Below are 20,905 nucleotides of genomic sequence, written 5' to 3'. Positions count from 1 at the left end.
TACGCCCTGCCATTTCCAGCGCATGGACAAAGCTTTGCCTAAGGTGGCTCTCTATAGGAATAAATAGAATGAACACAATCTAAACACGGTTAGGTGATACTTTCGTTTGGATGTGATCGATGAAAATGTCACAAAAACAATTTATCTAATGAAGTGTCTTCAGAAACTCATATTTAATTGTTATAACAACCATGCCAGGGAGGCATGCCTGATCAGGAAAGGTATCAGTTAGGAAGTTAATGCACTTTATTTAAATCAGCCCTTGTTCTTTCTGATTTAAATTGCCTTGATTAAGACTAATCCATTTTGATCAGCAGAAGTGACAGCTTCAGAAGCGTAATAGGAAACAGCGCCCACCCACCCCCCCACCCTGCACACACACACACACAAAAAGGCCTAGGTAATTCCATTTCCCTGTCTCACAAGTGCACAAATACAGCAACATATTGTCTAAATTTACCAATTCTTAAAAAAAAAAATTGAAATGAAAATAAGCCACCCAATGGTGCTTTTTAAATATTGTCTCTTAATCAGCTGCAAAAAGCTCCCAAACATTTTTTAAAAAAAAAAAAATCTTTCTGAATTCTATGTACTCGTTTCCTGAGGAAGGAAGGAAGTTAAATATAAATACACAGAATATACAGGAACTCTGGTACAGATGGCAAAGAAATAAGATATCCAGGAAGTGCCCCCCATGCTATATACAAAGACTTTAGTTTTGGCCAAATAGTGGCTTATTCTGCTTCTAAGAGGTCAGCCAGATGTCAGAGTATAAGGAGGCCAAAATATAATTGATATATGCAGAAGTACAGTTAGTGTATGAACAATACTTTGGGGTTTGTTTATTTATTTATCGAACGGCACGTTCAAATCGCACTTTGATAAAAACATAAAGAAAAATATTAAGAATTGTCCTAAAAATGCGAGTTCCAGGTATAGTTATAGAAGAGGCGATAGACATCACGATCTCTGGAACGTTTAAAAGTTTAAAATTTTTTATTTTAAAACTTGTACTAAGCTTTCGTCGGCCCCTACCGACGAAGTTATATACTCTGACGAAGTCGGTAGGGGCCGACGAAAAGCTTAGTACAAGTTTTAAAATAAAAATTTTTAAACTTTTAAACGTTCCGGAGATCGTGATGTCTATCGCCTCTTCTATAAAGAAATATGTATATATATAAAAGATTATAAATTGCATGTCTAGAGGGCAGATAGAGGGCAGAATTTATCATATACAAATTCAATGAATAATAATAATAATAATAATAATAATAATAATAATAATAATAACAACAACAATAACAACAACAATAACAATAACAACAACAACAACAACAACTACAAGGGCAGTAAAAAGGATTATTCAGCGGCATCCATTCTCTTCATAAAACACAAATAACACAAATCGTATGTTTAAAAAAAAATGTCGTTTGCCTCTTCCTTTAGACCAGGGATGGCGAACCTTTTCGGCACCGAGTGCCCAAACCGGAATGTGCATTCATGTGCATGCGCCAGAGCACCTGAAATCCGAAGACCAGCTGATCGGTGCGCACATGCCTGCTTTTGGCAGGTTTTTTGGCTGGTTTTTTGGGCCGTTTTCAGGCTGTTTTTCAGCCATTTTAGGGTCATTTTTCATGCCAAAAATAGCCTGAAAAATGGCCTGAAAATGGTCCCAAAATGGCCCAGAAAACAGCCTGGAAAACGGCCTGAAAAAAGCCCAAAAATTGCCCCCAAAACAGCCTCCCAAAGGCCCAGAAACGGCCCGAAAAACGGCCTGCTTTTTGGCTGTTTTCAGGCCGTTTTCCGGCACTCTGGCACTGGCAAAGACCAGTTGGTGCCAGAAACCAGCAGCTGGCGACAGTGCGTGTGTCCACAGAGAGGACTCTGCATGCCACCTCTGGCACACATGCTATAGGTCAGTGATGGCTAACCTTTTTGCCATCGCGTGCCAAAAGTGGGGGTAGTGGGGGGGATTCCGCACACGCGTGCCCACACCCATAATTCAATGCGCCCCATCCCCCCATGCATGCACGCGTGACCCCCCCTGCTCTCCCCCCGCTTTTGGCACGCGATGACACGGTGGGCCCAGTAGGCCCATTTTTTTGCCCTCCCCAGGCTCCAGAGCCTTTCTAGGAGCCGGGGGAAGGCAAAAACAGCCTTCCCCACCCTCCCAGAGGCCCTCCAGAGGCCCGGAAACAGCCCATTTCCCGACTTCCAGTGGGCCCAGAAAGCCCGAAAATCAGCTGGCCAGCACGCACATGCGTGCTGGACTGAGGTAGGGCAATGCTCGCGTGCCCACAGATATGGCTCCGTGTGCCACCTGTGGCACCCGTGCCATAAATTCGCCATCACGGCTATAGGTTCACCCTTACAGCTTTAGACCCTATTAACTACAACTCTGTGTCGAATTTTAGATTGCAAACTCCTTGAAGCAACTGATACTTTCTAGTACTCCACAAAAGTTCAATACTACTGAGAGCACCATGCAAAACGATGTTTTTTTTTCCCTAAAGAACTGATACTCTTATTTTCAATAACATTCCAAGTTACTAAGTATCTCCTGTTCTTGAGATACATTTAAAAGCACCAGAAGCAATATGAAATGGATTATTAAATAATGGCAACCATAAGAATATTCATTTCCCCCCATAAAATTGTAAGCAGTAAATGGAAGCATGTGCTATCATGGCGCAGTCACATTTTAATGCATATAAAATGGCCCAATAAAAAGAACTTCTAACGTAATCTTTGGTATGTGCTTGATTATAAACATTCTGAAGTGCTCTTAATTTCTCCACACGCAATCAAAAATGTAAATTAAAACGCACTGAACAACTGTAGTGGGGTGGAGAGTAAATATAACCTGTAAAAACTACGTAGTATAAATATTTCTTTTGGCCGGTATGCAAGTAGTTCTTGACTTACAACCGTTGGTTTGAATGACCGTTCAAAGTTACGACGGTGCTGGCAAAAGTGGCTGACGACTGGTCCTCGCACTTACGACTGTTGCCAGATCCCCACGGTCAAGTGGTCAAACTTTAGGCACTTGATAACTGGCCTATATTCGCCACAACTGCAGTAGGATTGTCCAGCAAATTTTCTGAGTGATTTGCTTAATGTGCATGGTATCAATTAACTGTTGCAAGAAGGTCATCGTATCCAGTGGGACTCACTTAACTGCTTCGCTTAGCAACCGATGTTCTGGTTCCTCTCGTGGTCATAAGTCAAGGACTGCCTGCAATGTTACTCAATCCTAAAAGGTCCCTGGGCTGAACCGAGTTGGTCTTCCCCAGGAAAGTTGCTTTTAATGTATCTTCTAGAGCCGTGATGGCGAACCTATGTCACGCGTGCCCAAAGTGGCACACGGAGCCATGTCGCCTGACACGCGCGGCGGCACCCATTCCTTTTCCAGGTTTCTGGCACGCATGCGCACGCGACGATCAGCTGGCCTTCGTGCATGCAGCAGTGCTGGAAACTGGAAGAGCTGATCTTCCGTTTTCCGGTGTGGGCATGTGCCCTGGCCAGCTGATCATCGTGCATGCATGCACTCCAGTAACCGGAAGATTAGCCGTTTTCGCTGGCAGAGGGCTGCAGGAGGCTGTCGCGGCCAAAATCAGAGCCTTGATGAGTGACGTCAAGCTGGCCACACCCACCCTGGCCCCCCTCCCACCCTGAGGTCAAGCACAACCCTAATGTGGCCCTCAATGAAATCACATTACATTCCTGCTGTAAAGGCTCCTTCTCTTTCTCCGAAGATAACTTCAGCGGGAAAACTGCTCGTTACCCTTACCTATATTCTTACCAACAACAGGTGTGGCAATTATTTCTTCAAAAGACATTACATTCCAATATATGACAGGCAGAAATACTGATACAGACACCAAATGACAAACTCCACTTCCCAGGTGCGGTGTGCTTTTCAATTTACAATTAATGCCAGCCAGCAGCAAGTTACACTAGCTCGGATCCTTTAATGCATCACGCACAAACCAGAAACACCCCTTTTCTTTTTCATAGCAGGAAAGCAAAACAAGTCCGTTGCATTTTCCTTCCAATAAGGGCTGCTTCCTTCCTTCATTCTCAAGGCCCAAACTGCACTCAGAAAATAAATAGGCTTGTTGTTGTTGTTAGTTGCAAAGTCGTGTCCGATCCATCGCGACCGCATGGACAGTGTTTCTCCAGGCCTTCCTCTCCTCTACCATCCTCTGGAGTCCATTTAAGCTCAGACCGATTGCTTCAGTGACTCCATCCAGCCACCTCCTTCTCTGCCGTCCCCTTCTTCTTTTGCCCTCAATCTTTCCCAGCATGAGGCTCTTCTCCAGGGAGTCCTTCCTTCTCATTAGGTGGCCAAAGGATTTGAGTTTCCTCTTCAGGATCTGGCCTTCTCAAGAGCAGTCAGGGTGGATCTCCTCTAGGACTGATCGGTTGGATCGCCTTGCAGTCCAAGGGACTCGCAGGAGTCTTCTCCAGCACCAGAGTTCAAAGGCCTCCATTCTTTGGCGCTCAGCCTTCCTTATGGTCCAACTTTCACAGCCATCCATTGCAACTGGGAAAACCACAGCCTTGACTATACACACTTTTGTTGGCAGGGTGATGTCTCTGCTTTTTAGAATGCTGCTTAGATTTGCCATAGCTTTCTTCCCCAGGAGCAAGCGTCTTTCAATTTCTTGGCTGCAGTCCCCATCTGCGGTGATCTTGGAGCCCAGGAAAATAAAATTGGTCACTACCTCCATTTCTTACCCATCTATTTGCCAGGAATTGACTAAGTCACATCAAGAGGAAGCATTAAAAAAAAACAAACACCATATTATTAAAGCTTAGCTGGGTAAATAGGAATGGCACCCTGGCTGCCATTATGAGGCACCCTAAACAGGTGCCTCATAAAAATTTAACATTCATGGGACTCTTGGTGTAATGCTTCAGAGCCATCTTTTTCATTATAAATGAATGGGCTTGCTAACCTGCTTCAAATAGCCCAAAAGGCAGCTTGGAAATCAACCCCATTTAGAGATTCTCCCAGGTTCTTAGCCAAGGAAACAATCTGGCGTTCGCGAAGGTATTTATTTTACAAAGGCCAAAAGATGACAACACGGGAGAGAGAAACAAGGATCGGCTTCGACCACCGCAAATCCAGGACCCGGTGAAAGGACGCTGCTGTTATAAATGTTTTTGTTTCTGTTTTGAAATTGCTTCCGGATTTTCCGCTCGCGAGGAGGGGGGAAAAAAAACAAATGAAACTTTTTGCTTTTGCTTAATTAGATAGGTTTATTGTGATAGAAATGGCTTGCCCGTAAGGTTGTGTAAAAGTAAAAAAAAAAAAAAGTTGCAGTTGTAATGTTGTCATCATCTACTGTGTTAAAGAGAGCTGGAAGTCGGTGCCTTTTTCTTTCCCTCTCCCTCTTGACACCATAGTGTGTATAGTCAAGGCGATGGTTTTCCCAGTTGCAATGGATGGTTGGGAAAGTTGGACCATAAGGAAGGCTGAGCGCCAAAGAATGGAGGCCTTTGAACTCTGGTGCTGGAGAAGACTCCTGCGAGTCCCTTGGACTGCAAGGCCATCCAACCGGTCAGTCCTAGAGGAGATCAACCCTGACTGCTCTTCAGAAGGCCAGATCCTGAAGATGAAACTCAAATACTTTGGCCACCTAACAAGAAGGAAGGACTCCCTGGAGAAGAGCCTAATGCTGGGAAAGATTGAGGGCAAAAGAAGAAGGCAGAGAACGAGGTGGCTGGATGGAGTCACTGAAGCAGTCGGCGTGAGCTTCAATGGACTCCAGAAGATGGTAGAGGACAGGAAGGCCTGGAGGAACGTTATCCATGGGGTTGCGATGGGTCGGACACAACTTCGCATCTAACAACCACAACTTGACACCATATTTTTTTTGTCTCCTCCTCCTTCCTGATTTTTCCTTTTTTTAATTTCTCTTTGTATTTTATTGTTTTGATGAACCGATAAAAAAAGTTACAAATGGAAGAACACTGTATGTGAAGACCTGCACCCAGAACCTTACTAGAACTGGACGGTCACTCCTTTCTCACCGTTGGACCAAGCGCCGAGAGGAAGGTGCTTACAGGCAGTCCTCGACTTACGACCACAATGGAGCCCAACATTTCTGTTGCTAAGCAAGACGGCTTGCCTCATTTTACGACCTTTCTTGCCTTCTGGTTTAAGGAGCCGCTGCCGTTGTTAAGTTAGTAACACGGCTGTTAAGTGAATCTGGTTTCCCCGTTGTCAGGAGGTCACAAAAGGGGATCACGTGACCTTGGGATGCAGCAACAGTCATAAATATGAACCAGCTGCCCAAGTACATCTCAATTTTGATCCCAGGACTATGGGGGCGCTGTAACAGTCGTAGCTGTGAAAAACGGTCATAAGTCAGTGGCAGTTGTAACTTTGAAGGGCCATTAAATGAACTGTTACAAGTTTTCTCTCGGGTAATATCTTTGTAAACTGCTTCGGTGTCAAGCACAAGAAATCAGGGAATCCAGGCAGTTCAAATGAATATAAAGGTTCGTTACAAGGTTAAGGTCACTACAAGAATCTGAGCTACTAACAGTCAAAGCAAATTGGTGGTACGGAGCTCAAGGTGGGCCGGACTTAAGTCTCTTGAGGGCACAAGGGGATTCGAGACTGATGCCTCATTTGACCCCTCCCTCAGGCTCAGTCTGTTCATCTCCTACACCGGAGACACCGAGAGTGACTCGGGCGGCCATATAAATTTTCTCCCGTAAAAATAAATTAAATAAATAAAAATGAACCCGGAGGCTCCAACTGGTGCAGAATGCGGCCGCGCGGGGGATTATGGGAGCGACTGGACGCTCCCATGTGACTCCTCTCCTGCGCGAGCTGTATTGGCTTCCGGTGGACTTCCAGGTGCGCTTCAAGGTGTTGGTGATCACCTTTAAAGCGCTCCATGGCTTAGGGCCAGGGTGCTTACGGGACCACCTTCTGCCACCAATAGCCTCCCCCCAGCCGGTTCGCTCCCACAGAGAGGGCCTCTTCAGGGTGCCGTCGGCTAGACAATGCCGGCTGGCGACCCCCAGGAGGAGAGCCTTCTCTGTGGTGGCACCTACCCTTTGGAACAATCTACCCCCAGAGATACGAGTGATCTCCGACCTCCGGACTTTTCGTCGGGCCCTAAAAACTCATCTCTTTCAGTTAGCTGGTCTCTCTTGATTTTATGATTTTATGGTTGGTTTTAAATTTTGATATGGATTTTAAATTGATAAATTTTAAACTATGGGCCAAATTTAATTATTTTAAATCTATTTTTAATCGTACTTTATGTATAAATGTTTTTATTTTGGCTGTTCACCGCCCTGAGTCCGAAAGGAGAAGGGCGGTATAGAAATTCAAATAATAAATAAATAAATAAATAAATAAATAAATAAATAAATAAATAAATATGAATTGCGATTCCAGTCAGCAGAATTTCCAATGAGGAGGGAGAGGGAGAGTTATATTTCAACATCTGGAAGGGCCCAGATGGTCTACCCCAGCCATTCACCTTGCAGATTAAACAGCTCACTTGTTTTAATTTATTTAGTCAAGTATATATATTTTTATCCTGCTCATCAGGCAACAAAGCAGCTTACAAAAGGCAATCAAAAACTATAATCACCGATCATTAGTAAAGCCAAACAAACACATGCACGCACAAAAAAAAAAAAGGTCAGTTTTGTTTCTTTTTAAGCCAGGATTACACAAATGCGGCATTATTTTTCTAATAAAAGAGTTTTCACCTGATAATCAAAAAAGGTGGCACAGCTGAAAAGCTGCACGGAGGGTTTGTTTTCACTGGGGTAACAGAACTAGAAAGCTTCCATTTTGGGGTTTGGCTTCTAGGATAAAAAAAAATCTGCATTTATTCAGAGCAAGGTTTAGAAACTTCTTTAGCTAAGTGTTGTGAAGGTGTTTGATGGAAGACTTCCCCGAGTTCAGAAACAGATTGTGTGCAGGTAGTCGACTTACGACAGTTCATTTAGTGACCGTTTGAAGTTACAACGGTACTGAAAAAAGCGACTTATGACCATTTTCCGCACTTACGACCGTGGGAGCATCCCCATGGTCGCGTGATCTAAATTCAGCCGCTTGGCAACCGACTCATATTTATGACGGTTGGACTACGTGATCCCCTTTTGCGACCTTCTGGCAAGCAAAGTCAATGGGGAAGCCAGATTCACCTAACAACCGTGTCGCTAACTTAACAACTGCGATAATTCACCTAACAACTGCGGCAAGGAAGGTCGTAAAAGCAGGGCAAAATCCACTTAACAAATATCTCACTTAGCAACAGAAATTTTGGGCTCGATTGGTCGTAAATCAAGGATTACCTGTATCTCCAGAGACCATTCAAAGAACAGGGATATGAAGAAGAGTATCTTACTTGAAGAAAACAGACAGCTATCAAAATCCCGCTTAACAAGAAGCTGGATCCATTTTCCATCATCTGGTGTTTTTCAAAATCAGGAATCAACCCAACATACTTCAAGAATGGATCTCCCCTTCAAGAAATGCTGGCTACAATAGCCCAACTGAGTAAACCCAGGAGGCCCTTCGCAAAAGGCGCCCACGGGTAGGGCATTCTCTGTGGGTGCTCCCACCCTCTGAGTTGCCTACTGAGCTCCGGACAGCTCCTGATCTCCGCTCCTTCCGTCGGGACCTGAAGACTTGGCTGTTCAAGCAAATAGGCTGACTCTGATTCTGGGTTTTATTATTATTTATTATTTGTTAATTTGGTTTAAAATGGGATTTTGTTGTACATGTTTTTAACTTGTGTTCGCCGCCCTGAGTCCTTCTGGAGAAGGGCGGCATATAAATACGTGTAATAAATAAATAAATAAAAGACAGCCCACAATACAGTTAGATGGTGAACAAGATTAACATTTATAGTGCTAAAGTTTGATCTGAACACACTGCCAAAAACGCACTGACCTACATCTAGCCTTTTATTTTGCCTTGTTGCTGGTATCCGTAAGATTTATAGTGACTGTTTCCCTATGACTATCATTAAGTGTTGTACCTTATGATTCTTGACGAATGTACCTTTTCTTTTATGTACACTGAGAGCGTATGAGCCAAAGACAAATTCCTTGTGTAGCCACTTGGCCAATAAAGAATTCTATTCTATTCTATTCTATTCTATTCTATTCTATTCTATTCTATTCTATTCTATTCTATTCTATTCTAGGTTTAGGTTTATTTGATTTGTATACCGCCCTACTCCCGAAGGACTCAGGGCGGTGAACAGCCAACAATAAAATACATAAATACAAATACTATTCTATTCTATTCTATTCTATTCTACAAATACAAATACTATTCTATTCTATTCTATTCTATTCTATTCTAATTATTATTATTATTATTATTATTATTATTATTATTATTCTATTCTATTCTATTCTATTCTATTCTATTCTATTGTCAGAAAAGAGTAAGGCAGGTTCAGAAATAAAACCTAATGTGGAAGGTCTGAGGCTTTGCTTTATACAACGGCCACTTCTCCGCATCTGTCTTTCTTATCTGTCTGCATTTTATTTAAAGTGGGGGAGCGTAGAAGGGGACCACACAGGTTTCTGTGTGCACCGTATTCTCCACCCACCCTGGGGTAATATGGGATAACGTTTCACAAGTTTCCAAAGTAGCAGAAGGATGCAAACAACAGATTTTAGTGAACGGCAAAGGAGTTGACGTTTAAACACTGCCAGGCTGACCATGTACTCCTGTTCATGACTTATTTATATAAAATCTCCTAAAAATAAAAAAAAAAATAAAAAGTTAATATGAGGTCTCCGTTGTTGTTTTTCTTTAACCAGCAACGACATGTGTTTTCCAGATGTTCCTCACCTAAGAAGCCAGACAGCAACCATCATTGTGGCTTGCTGCTGTCAGGCCCCCCAAAAAATCAGATCCACAGGGCAAGGCCCAAACAAAAGGATTTCTTACTAAAGCCTAGTAGGCACAGTAGACACAGGAATCTTTTCAACTCACGGTTAGCACCTGCTAGGAGTTAGATAAGGGTCAACGGAATCCAAGGGAAGTTAGCTTGTGACTATGTAGGGATTCTAGGCTGATCACTCTTTTGACTCCACTCCCGGGTTCTGTCACTCCTCCTCCTACAGTTGCAAAATCACATTTTTCCCCTTCACTGTGACATAAGCAATGTACCAGTGCTGAAGAAATACCTGAACGAGATAAAGTCTCCACTAATTTCAGGATAATGTAATAAAATTAAGTGACATTTTCAAAAAGCACAGCCACTGATCTGCCCTGGGGTAAAATGGCTTTAGGAAATTAGGTTGACGAACTCTTATTTTCATCATTTGGCTCCAGGTTACAAACACTGGCCGGATTCAACACAAAACGCTCACAGTAGTCGTGTGGGGACAAACCAGGGGTGAAATCTAGCAGATTCTGGCAGGTTCTGGGGAACCGGTAGCAGAAATTTTGAGTAGTTTGGAGATCTGGCAAATACTACCTCTGGCTGGCCCCAGAGTGGGGAGGGAATGGAGATTTTGCAATATCCTTCCCCTGCAATGCCCACCAAGCCACGCCCACAGAACCGGTAGTAAAAAAAAATTGGATTTCACCACTGGCACAAACACCATAAAGCTTGCAACAGATTGGAGATTCGATTCCTCGTGCAAACGTACCAATTCATCCACATTTCGGCCACATAATTTCAAAAGCAAAACAAACAAAGAAAAAAAAAAAAGATTTAAAACTGGCGATTAAGTGTCTACATGGAGGATTATATGAGTCACCAAGCCTTTATAATCTTCACTGATCTACTTTAGTTCAATATGCACATTTGGAGTTTATTCAAAAGGACTCGCGCCCCAAACCACAAACATTCTCGCATCCAATCCAAGGCATCATTAAAAAATAAAATAAAAAAAAATGGAAATCCGTTTTATACAAGCTCGGTGTATACAGGTACTCCTCGAGTTACAACCGTTCATTTAGTGACCGTTTGAAGCTACAACGGCACCAAATGACTTATGGCCATTTTTCACATGACGGTGGCGGCATCCCCGTGGTCACGGGATCCAAATTCAGACGCTTGGCCACTGACTCATATTTATGTCGGCTTCAGTGTCCAGGGGTCATGAGATTCCCCGTTTTTGAGACTTTCCGACGAGCAAAGTCGATGTGGAAACCAGATTCACTTAATAATCGTGTTACTCATTTAACAACCGCAGTGATTCAGTTAACAGCTGTGGCAAGAAAATTAAGAGCCTTGGTAGTACAGGGGTTTAAGGCACCCTGTTATTAAGCTGGTTATTAAGACCAGCTGCCTGCAATTTCTGCAGGGTTCAAATCTCGCCAAGGCTCAAGGTTGACTCAGCCTTCCATCCTTTCTAAGGTAGGTAAATTGAGGACCCAGTTGTGGGGGCAATAAGCTGACTTTGTATAAATATACAAAAGGATGAAGGCTATTGCTGAGCACATTGTAAGCCGCCCTGAGTTTCCGGAGAAGGGCGGCATATAAATCAAATTAAAAAAAAAAAAAAAAAGGTCATGAAATGGGGCAAAAAAACTCATTTGACAAATGTTTCACTTTAGCAACAGGCAGTTTGGGCTCAAGTGTGGTCGTAAGTCGAGGACGACCTGTATAAACAACAAACACTACATTAAAGAGAGGCTTTCACTGTAGAATTAAGAGTTGAAGCCGAGGAGGGAAAATATATATATACTTACTGTGTAGCTCATGGTGTATTACATCTACCAGGTTCGGTTCGTCTCCCCACCAAAATATCCATAGCTCCTTACAATTCGGTTTGACATCACGGCGCCAGACACACAAGAGATTGGCTTGCAAACATCGGATGAAACTCAAGAGAATTGGGTCATCTTGAGCAGGGGCTGAGATAATAGGTCCACAGTCTCCATGACCTTCGAAGTTGTACCTACGCCACTTGATGCCTGTCAGTTCCGCCTGCGGGAAAGAAACAAACAAACAGAAGCAACATGTTATTAAAATCGTAGTTTTTACAGCCAACTGATTTGCAGGATTATTTCCCCCACCCCCATTCTAAAACCTTAAGCTGCTAAACTACAAAAAGCATCATCCAAATGAAAATAGTTTTAACGCAGAAAGGATTGTTCCCCTTAATATTTCCACCCGATGGTCAGTTGCCCTATTTAACTGGAGAAGCTATTAACCAAATAAATGAAATTACAGAACAAACTGTATTTACACTTGTATCCCCTTGGAAAAGAGGGAAGAGAATTATCCATATGTCTGCGATACAAAAGGAATAAGCAGAAGCTATGATATAGTACACGCTGTCATATTGCTCTTTTAAAAATCCAAACAGAACGAAATAAAATAACAGAGTTGGACCCTACTAATCCGACCCCCTGCTCAAGCAGGAAACCCTATAGCACTCTCTTCTTAACCATTTTCAGTGATGAAGCACCCACAACTTCTGGAGGCAAGCTGTTCCACTGGTTAATTGTTCTCACTGTCAGGAAATTTCTCCTTAGTTCTAGGTTGCTTCTCTCCTTGATGAGTTTCCACCCATCGCTTCTTGTCCTGCCTTCAGGTGCTTTGGAGAATAGCTTGACTCCCTCTTCTTTGGGGCAGCCCCTGAGATATTGGAAGACTGCTATCATGTCTCCCCTAGTCCTTCTTTTCATTAAACTAGACATACCCAGTTCCTGCAACCCATTTAAAATGTTGGGGCTGCCCCAAAGAAGAGGGAGTCAAGCTATTCTCCAAAGCACAAGAAGGCAAGACATTTCAGCTCTTAGAACAGAATGCAGCTCTTAGAAGATCTCAGAAGCAGAGAAGAACTATTAAAAAATAAGCCTTTGATATACAGTGATTCTAAGCCAGGACATCAAGCAAATTCAGTTCAATTAGAAATAGTATAGCTAAACCTGTTAGCGCTGAAAACGAAGTTTCTGTGCAAGTCAAAACCCCGAGCATTACTAACTGCATAAAACATGGACTCCTGAATTGTCAGTCAAAAAAAAAAAAGAAGAAGAGGAGGAAGGAAAAAAGAAACTTTAGAAGAAAAAAGATCTTGACAACTACCTTCCTCTATGCAGTATCACTTATAGCTGCCTGAAGGGCTGAGGCAGCTAATACATTGATTAAATAAGTAATAAAAAGATGAAATATATCTGTGTATGTTTCACTTCCTATTGATCTCTGCCACTTTCTTAAATTATAATAATCACCAGCAACAGCTGTTAACAAACACACTGCTTAGCCTTTCCTATCGCAGAAACGCGGCATCGCAAATTTTAACCGGCGGAAGCTGCTTCATCAATCGCTTGCATGATCGATCCCCAGCTCAAAAAAAAAAAAATCATTTAGCAAATTGGGGAGGGGGGAGGGGGCGGAACAGTCCTTTCTTTTAAGAAACCAATAAAGTTCTTGCTGTGGATACCTGCATTTTGCTCATTGACAGGAATGCATGAGTTCTCTCTATGCGTAAACTAAATGTAAAGAAAAGGTAATTTAGGTGAGATTCTACGGCGCGTCCAGTGACTTTATTCTCTAACGAAGCAACCGGTGGGCGTTTCGGCATGCGCACGGACACACACTCACAAACACAATTCTGAAAGCAGCTATTTGCTTAATTTACGACTACCCTCAATCATATACTTTCCACCAGAGGCAGATTTATAAAGCTAGAGTTAAGGCAGTGGAGAAGCCAAAAGAGCCATAGAAAAGCCCTAATAATTATTCCTCCAAATCATACACACACACACACACAAAAAAAAAAAAAAAAACCAGAGGAAACGCCAACCCAACAATGTAAAAAGGAACAAAAGAGGTGATTGCAGGTAGTCCTCGACGTACGACCACAACGGAGCCCAAAATTTCTGTCGGTAAGCGAGGCAGTTGATAACTTAATTTTACCCATTTCATGACCTTTCCTGCCAAAGTTAAGTGAGTTTTTTTTCACACTTACGACCTCTATAGCATCCCCATGCTATCAAAATTCAGGCGCTTGGCAACTGACTCGTACTTACGACCGTTGCTGTGTCCTACCCAAGGTCACGTGATCGATCCCCTTTCGCAACCTTCTGACAAGCGAAAGGCATGGGGAAGCCAGATTCACTCAACAACCCTGGGACGAACTTATCAACTGCGGTGATTCACTTAACAACCGTGGCAAGAAAGGTCATAAAATGAGGCAAAGCTCACTTAACAGACATCTCGCTTTAACAACGTCAATTTTAGGCTCAGTTGTAAGTCGTACGTCGAGAACTTCCTGTAATGTTTTTGAGAGAGTTGGCTGTAGGTACATTTCTACGAGATTTGGGCTTCTGAGACCTTACAAAGACTGGGTATCAGCCAGGTATTTATTGGGTCTCGTTACATTACAACGGGGTGAGCTCCCGTGATTTGTCCCAGCTTCTGCCAACCTAGCAGTTCGAAAGCAGGTAAAAAATGCAAGTATAAAAATAGGGACCATCTTTGGTGGGAAGGTAAGAGCGTTCCGTGCGCCTTTGGCATTGAGTCATGCCGGCTACATGACCACGTCTTCGGACAGCCCTGGCTCTTTGGCTTTGAAACGGAGGTAAGCAACTGCCCCCTAGAGTCAGGAACGACTAACACAGATGTGTGAGGGGAACCTTTACCTTTAACTTTACAAGGAAGCTCGGAAAATAAGTAGAAATAACCTAATTTGGATCATGTAACATGTTAACCTCTGAAACCCAGCCTAATTAAACACAAGTGCTTTGTTTACGTATCACACTTGGCCAAAATAAATAAACTATATAACGGTTTAAAACGCCGGTCTGCCTCGCAGATGCTGAACTACGAAGTGTGCCCGCTCTTATTTCAGTTCAGCTCCACGTCTTGTGCAAGCACAGACGATAAGGTGGCCCGTTATTAAAATTATGGCTACCGTAATCAGAAATTGCTATCTTTATTTTGAAGGAAAGGACAGATTTTGATATTCCCCATTGGACCGATTTGCAATGGATGCTTTACTGACTTTTTCAGGTTCGTGATCTTTTTTTTTTTCTTTTTTTTAATGTCATTTATTACTGGACATGTTGCTTTTCTGAGCTTGTCGATCGAAAGGTTGGCAGTTCAGCAGTTCGAATCCCTAGTGCCGCGTAATGGGGTGAGCTCCCATTGCTTGTCCCAGCTTCTGCCAACCTAGCAGTTCGAAAGCAGGTAAAAAATGCAAGTAGAAAAATAGGGACCACCTTTGGTGGGAAGGGAACAGCGTTCCGTGCGCCTTTGGCGTTGAGTCATGCCGGCCACATCACCACGGAGACGTCTTCGGACAGCGCTGGCTCTTCGGCTTTGAAATGGAGATGAACAGCGCCCCCTAGAGTCGGGAACGACTAGCACATATGCGAGGGGAACCTTTACCTTTATGTTGAGCGAAAGCTATTTGGTCTAATGGTTTTTCAGACTAACCCTTCTTTTTGACTGATCTCTCAAGTGTTTCCCCCAGTGAGGATTTATTTGAGTGGCAATTCACATGAGGGTCTTTTTCTCAATTCTGCAAGGAAGCTTCTGTAAGATCGGCATCCAAGGTCTCCGTTGGCCTAGGTAGCGCTAATTCCAGTTGCCCTTAAGGCTAACAGTTTTACCAGAGGCAGGGAGAATCAGAGAAGCAGCGGCTAAGTGGCTGATTTATTACAGGATTTGGACAGTGGAGCTATATACTATGAATGGAAAGTTAAACTAGTTCGGCTTACAGGACTGATAACATAACAACCATGTATTCTAAAGAGGCCACATCATACCCAAACGGGACTCAACCGGGGGGGGGGGGGGGGGGATCACTATTAAAATAAAGTCAAAAATCCTCAAGAAAGAAACTGGAGCTTCACCATCGAAGTGATGCAGGTCTTCCAAACAACTCTGAATTTGAATTATTTCTTTTTTCCCGATACCTTCATGCAACTGGGTCTAATTTACAATGCTTGAATTATGCATGTTTGCTTTTAATCTTCTCTCTTGGCAAATAAACAGAGGCTGCACAGGCATTCAAGGTATAACGTCAAAATTTCTAGAGACAGTAGTTGCCTCAGAAATGTGAATTATAAAAGCCCACTCTAATTGATACTGATATCCAAATATTATACAGCTAATTATATATATGTAGGTCTTTGGTTATTCGGGTTTTCTCCCGCGTAAAATTGGACGTGTCTTGGCGACGTTTCGACGAAGTCTCATTCGTCATCTTCAGGCTGGTGTTCTCGGCTTCGTGCTTCTAGGAGCAATGTGTGTGATCGCAGCTGTTTCTTCCTTTTAACTGCCAGTGGGAGTGTGAACGCGGGAGAAAACCCGAATAACCAAAGACCTACATACAAACACCCGCGAAAACCTCAGAAAACAATTATATATATATATATATATATATATTGCTGATAAAGAAATAAAGGGAGACTAGTATAGATCTATTTCAAACTATTTAGCTCTCATCAGCTAGCCATACCCTTACTCGGATTCCAACTTGGGCTGCCTGCATATTAGGCAGTTGTATTAACCTCTGAGCCACAAGTTCTCCTCCCTTTATCAGCTGAGCCAGGGGAGAGATTAAGTGTTTTTCTGTCGAAGCACCTGGTCTTCGACAATATGGGAGAGAGCATAGGGCTTCCCTTTATATATAAATATAAATAAATAAAATCCACTCTTCTTCTTCTTTCTTAATAAGAAAGTGGAACATTTTCTCCAAATACAGTGGTGGAAATTTTTCTGTCATCCGTTTAATCGCCTCCTATGAAAATAATCAACCGTTTTATAACCTCTCTGCAGCAAGCAATTAATTCATTTCCCAGTTACTTTTTAACAGAGCTATATCACATGAAAGCCCAAAGTTGAATTTGCTGGCTTCGTTCGTACAGCGTTAGAGTGGAAGATAATTTCCTTTAAGAGGTCTGTTTCAGGACGAAATGATCTCTCGTTTCAATGGCAGAAATCTGTAGAAACCCATAATTATTTATCTGGAGTGAAAATCAGAACCTGTAACAGCTATTTCAGCCAATCTAAACCAGGCAAAGAGATTAAAACAAAAGCAAAAATAAAACAAAAAATCCAACCCAAAGGCGTCTGGAGGGGGGGGGAAGACTGCCTTTGTTTCCAAGCAACCTTTATCAGTATGGATGAGACCACCCATCTTCCCTTTGCTCCTTTTAACTGAAAACACATTAATACACGCTACCAAAAGGCAGGACATGTTTGAAAGATCTACTATCTTACTAGAAGACGTCAGCTACAGGCATTAAGAGCAGATCCAATGCTCTCGTTTCAGTTTTTAATTATGCATTTTTAAGAAATGTACAATTAGATGACTCCCTGGAACTAGCATCTGTCTCTATCATGTCATCTATAAATTATGTGCTCCCAGCGATTCTGCCAAATGCTTTATGTGTTACATAGCAATTTAAGATATCTGTCTATCAATTGCATCAGCCCTAGTGGAAATAAACTTTGCAAAACATTCTAGGAGACATTTCATTTCCATAAGGCTAACCAAAATAAATACGTATTACCTAGCTACAGCTCAGAAATGCTTTTGATCAAACTACGGGCAAAAAACACTATGTCAGAAAATGTCACTATGTTATACAGGTGGAAATAGTCTTCTCATCGATTTATATTCATTTTCCTAGAATACTACAAAATAGGGCTACCAATCAGTGGTGAAATTCAATTTTTTTTTTTTACTACCGGTTCTGTGGGCATGGCTTGGTGGGCATGGCAGGGGAAGGATACTGCAAAATCTCCATTCCCACCCCACTCCAGGGGAAGGATACTACAAAATCTCCATTCCCACCCCACTCTGGTGTCAGCCAGAGGTGGTATCTGCCGGTTCTCCGAACTACTCAAAATTTCCGCTACCAGTTCTCCAGAACCTCTCAGAACCTGCTAGATTTCACCCCTGCTACCAACTCAACAGAAATATAGATATGGTTCGAGCACCAGAAATGCAGAGAGTGATATTTTCAGCAAAACAGAATTATGGCTGAGATAAACCTACATTCTTATGCAATATGTGACTAAGAACCTTCTAGACTACTCATTTTTTAACTTCTTATCAACTGGATCTGAAAGACTGCAAGTTCAGTCATTCGTAAGCAAAAAAAAAAAAAAAAAAAGATTGCAACTGTTAATAAATTATTACGTTTGTTTTTTTTTAAAACAAATATTTATGGCCCTGGGATACAAAGACAAGTTACAACCAGATCCACTAAAGCAGAGTCTTTACTTTTATTTTTCTCTGTAACTTAGCAAAGACCAGTCATCGCAATTTGTAACATGACCAAACAGCCGCCAGTGCTTAAATGCAAGCTATACCATAATCACAACAGCAGAGAGAGAGATATATAATCCACCCAGTCTTAATCTTTTAGCAGCAATACTGGCACTTGTCCACAAGACAGATGGTATATCAAAGGGCATAAAATCCACTAAATATAACATTCTAAACACTGATTCCTCCAGTAAAATAGAACAAGAAAAACACCATCTGATTGGAAAAAAAGCTATTATATTCCAAGAAGTTGCCATTCCAACATCAGAAGCCGCTTAATTTTCACCAATTAGGCCATTTTCGAATTAACTCCCAACGAGCCCAAGAGAATTCCGTAAGGAAGTCTTTAGAGCTGTTCAAATTCTGCAACAGCCTTACTATTTGAGCTCTCTGAACCTCAACATATATTTGCACGGGAACCCTGAGAAGCCTTTCCTTGGTAGAAATAAATAAGACATTCCGAATGGAACATAGCATGAGGAAAAAGCAAATAGACATTCTTTTTACCAGGAAATATGAGCCTTGATGGGGACTGCAGCCAAGAAATTAAAAGAGGTTTGCTCCTGGGGAGGAAAGCCATGGCAAATCTAGATAGTTTACTAAAAAGCAGAGACATCACCCTGCCAACAAAAGAGCGTATAGTCAAGGCGATGGTTTTCCCAGTTGCAATGGATGGCTGGAAAAGTTGGACCACAAGGAAGGTTGAGCGCCAAAGAATGGAGGCCTTTGAACTCTGGTGCTGTAGAAGACTCCTGTGAGTCCCTTGGACTGCAAGGCGATCCAACCGGTCAGTCCTAGAGGAGATCCACCCTGACTGCTCTTTAGAAGGACAGATTCTGAAGAGGAAACTCAAATACTTTGGCCACCTAATGAGAAGGAAGGACTCCCTGGAGAGGAGCCTAATGTTGGGAAAGATTGAGGGCAAAAGAAGAAGGGGACGGCAGAGAACGAGGTGGCTGGATGGAGTCACTGAAGCAGTCGGCGTGAGCTTAAATGGACTCCAGAGGATGGTAGAGGACGGGAAGGCCTGGAGGAACGCTGTCCATGCGGTCGCGATGGATCGGACATGACTTCGCAACCAACAACAACATGAACCTTGAAATATATATTATTACAGGTTCTACTGTCAACAACTACCCTGCAGACCTGCAAATAAGTCCATTCGCTAATTGTTGATAAGCCAAAATTTTTGAATTTTGAACTTTCAGTATTGGCACGTGTTTTGGCACACTGGCACATAGGTGGCAGAATTTTGTGGCGTTTCAATTAAAACTTCAAGGGCCTGCTTATCCATGGATGGATTTATCTGTTACACATGATGTATGGTATAGTAGTACTTTATGGGTTTCAGGAAGCGCAAAAACAATGAGTAACAAACAATTTTTTTCCCATTAAGAATAATGTAGTGTGTTATAAGGCAACCGACAGCTGGTACGTTACCAAACATAGAACATAGAATAACAGGAGGTACCTTGGAGGTCATCTAGTCCTAGCTTGAGCAGGAGACACTATACCATTTTAGACAAATGGCTGTCCAATCCTTTCCTGAAAGCCTCCAGTGATGGGGCAACCACAACTTCTGAAGACAAGCCATTTCACTGATCGTTCTCCCAAGATGAGTACCGGGGACAAAATTTTCAAGTTGCTGCGTTGAGTACCAAATATGATGAGTTTCAAAGCAGCTAAGTATAAAGCACTCTACTTTAAAAAGGATTGCTATATATATTCAAGGATAAGGGTAATTAGTAAGTGAGAAAGACCATGAGAAACAAGACCAAAAGGTTTATATGATCAGATAAGAGGGGGCATCGCCCATAAGTGTATAATGGACGGAGAATGACGCTCAGTAGGAACTCTCCCCAATTTCTCAGGCTGTAAAGGGAACGACGGGAGATCTGTACTTTCAGACCTGCAAAATTATGTTAATATAGCGCTACAATAAAGTAGAAATTGCTCATCTGCTCGCGTTTCCTGTCTAGGACAGGGGCGTCAAACTCAATTTCGTGGAGGACCACATCAGGGTTGTGTTTGACCTCGCGGGACTGGGGTGGGTGTGGCCGGGGTGGGCGTGGCCAGCTCGACATCACTCCTGTCGGGGGCGCCTGTAGTGGCCCGAGCACTCTGCCAGTGAAAACAGGCTCCCGAGCTCCGTTTTCGGCTGCCACAGCCTCCTACAACCCTCTGCCAGTGAAAACGGACACACGCCGCCCTCCCGAGCTCCGTTTTCACTGGCAGAGGGTTGCAGGAGGCTGTGGCAGCCGAAAATGGAGCTCGGGAGCCCGTATTCGCTGGCAGAAGCACCGCGGGCCGGTCCTTCGCTATTTCCAGGGTGGCCCCCACGGACCAGATCTAAGTACCCCGCGGGCTGGATCCGGCCTCCGGGGCCTCGAGTTTGACACCCCTGGTCTAGGAAAGCTGACAATAAGCCCCATCCATAGATAAATCGAACCCAATTTGGAGCGTGTATTATGGCCCCTAAAATTCTCCATTTATCTGTGAATATATACAGTAAATAGTTTGCCAATTACTACCTTCCAATTTAAATAAGTATGCATGGATCCAGATTATGACAGTGCATGAAAACCTTGCCTACAAACCAAATTATTTTCTCCTGAGCATCTCTACATTCAAAGTATCTCAGGGGATGCTCCCCAATACC

At 42.8% G+C, this 20,905-nt stretch overlaps 1 protein-coding gene across 1 annotated transcript in view; it reads right to left on the bottom strand.

Moving 5' to 3' along the window:
• The window catches only part of MED13L (mediator complex subunit 13L), a 187,646-nt gene that overhangs the window by 147,187 nt on the left and 19,554 nt on the right, over window positions 1–20,905 (bottom strand). The window contains 1 exon segment of the mRNA XM_070951333.1: window positions 11,705–11,942. Coding sequence (XP_070807434.1) covers window positions 11,705–11,942 — 238 coding nt within the window.

The sequence above is a fragment of the Pituophis catenifer genome, unplaced genomic scaffold, assembly GCF_029215685.1.
Source record: "Pituophis catenifer annectens isolate HBS135680 unplaced genomic scaffold, rPitCat1.0.hap2 SCAF_10, whole genome shotgun sequence".
Lineage (NCBI taxonomy): Eukaryota > Metazoa > Chordata > Lepidosauria > Squamata > Colubridae > Pituophis > Pituophis catenifer.
This window is presented reverse-complemented; position numbering and strand designations above follow the sequence as displayed.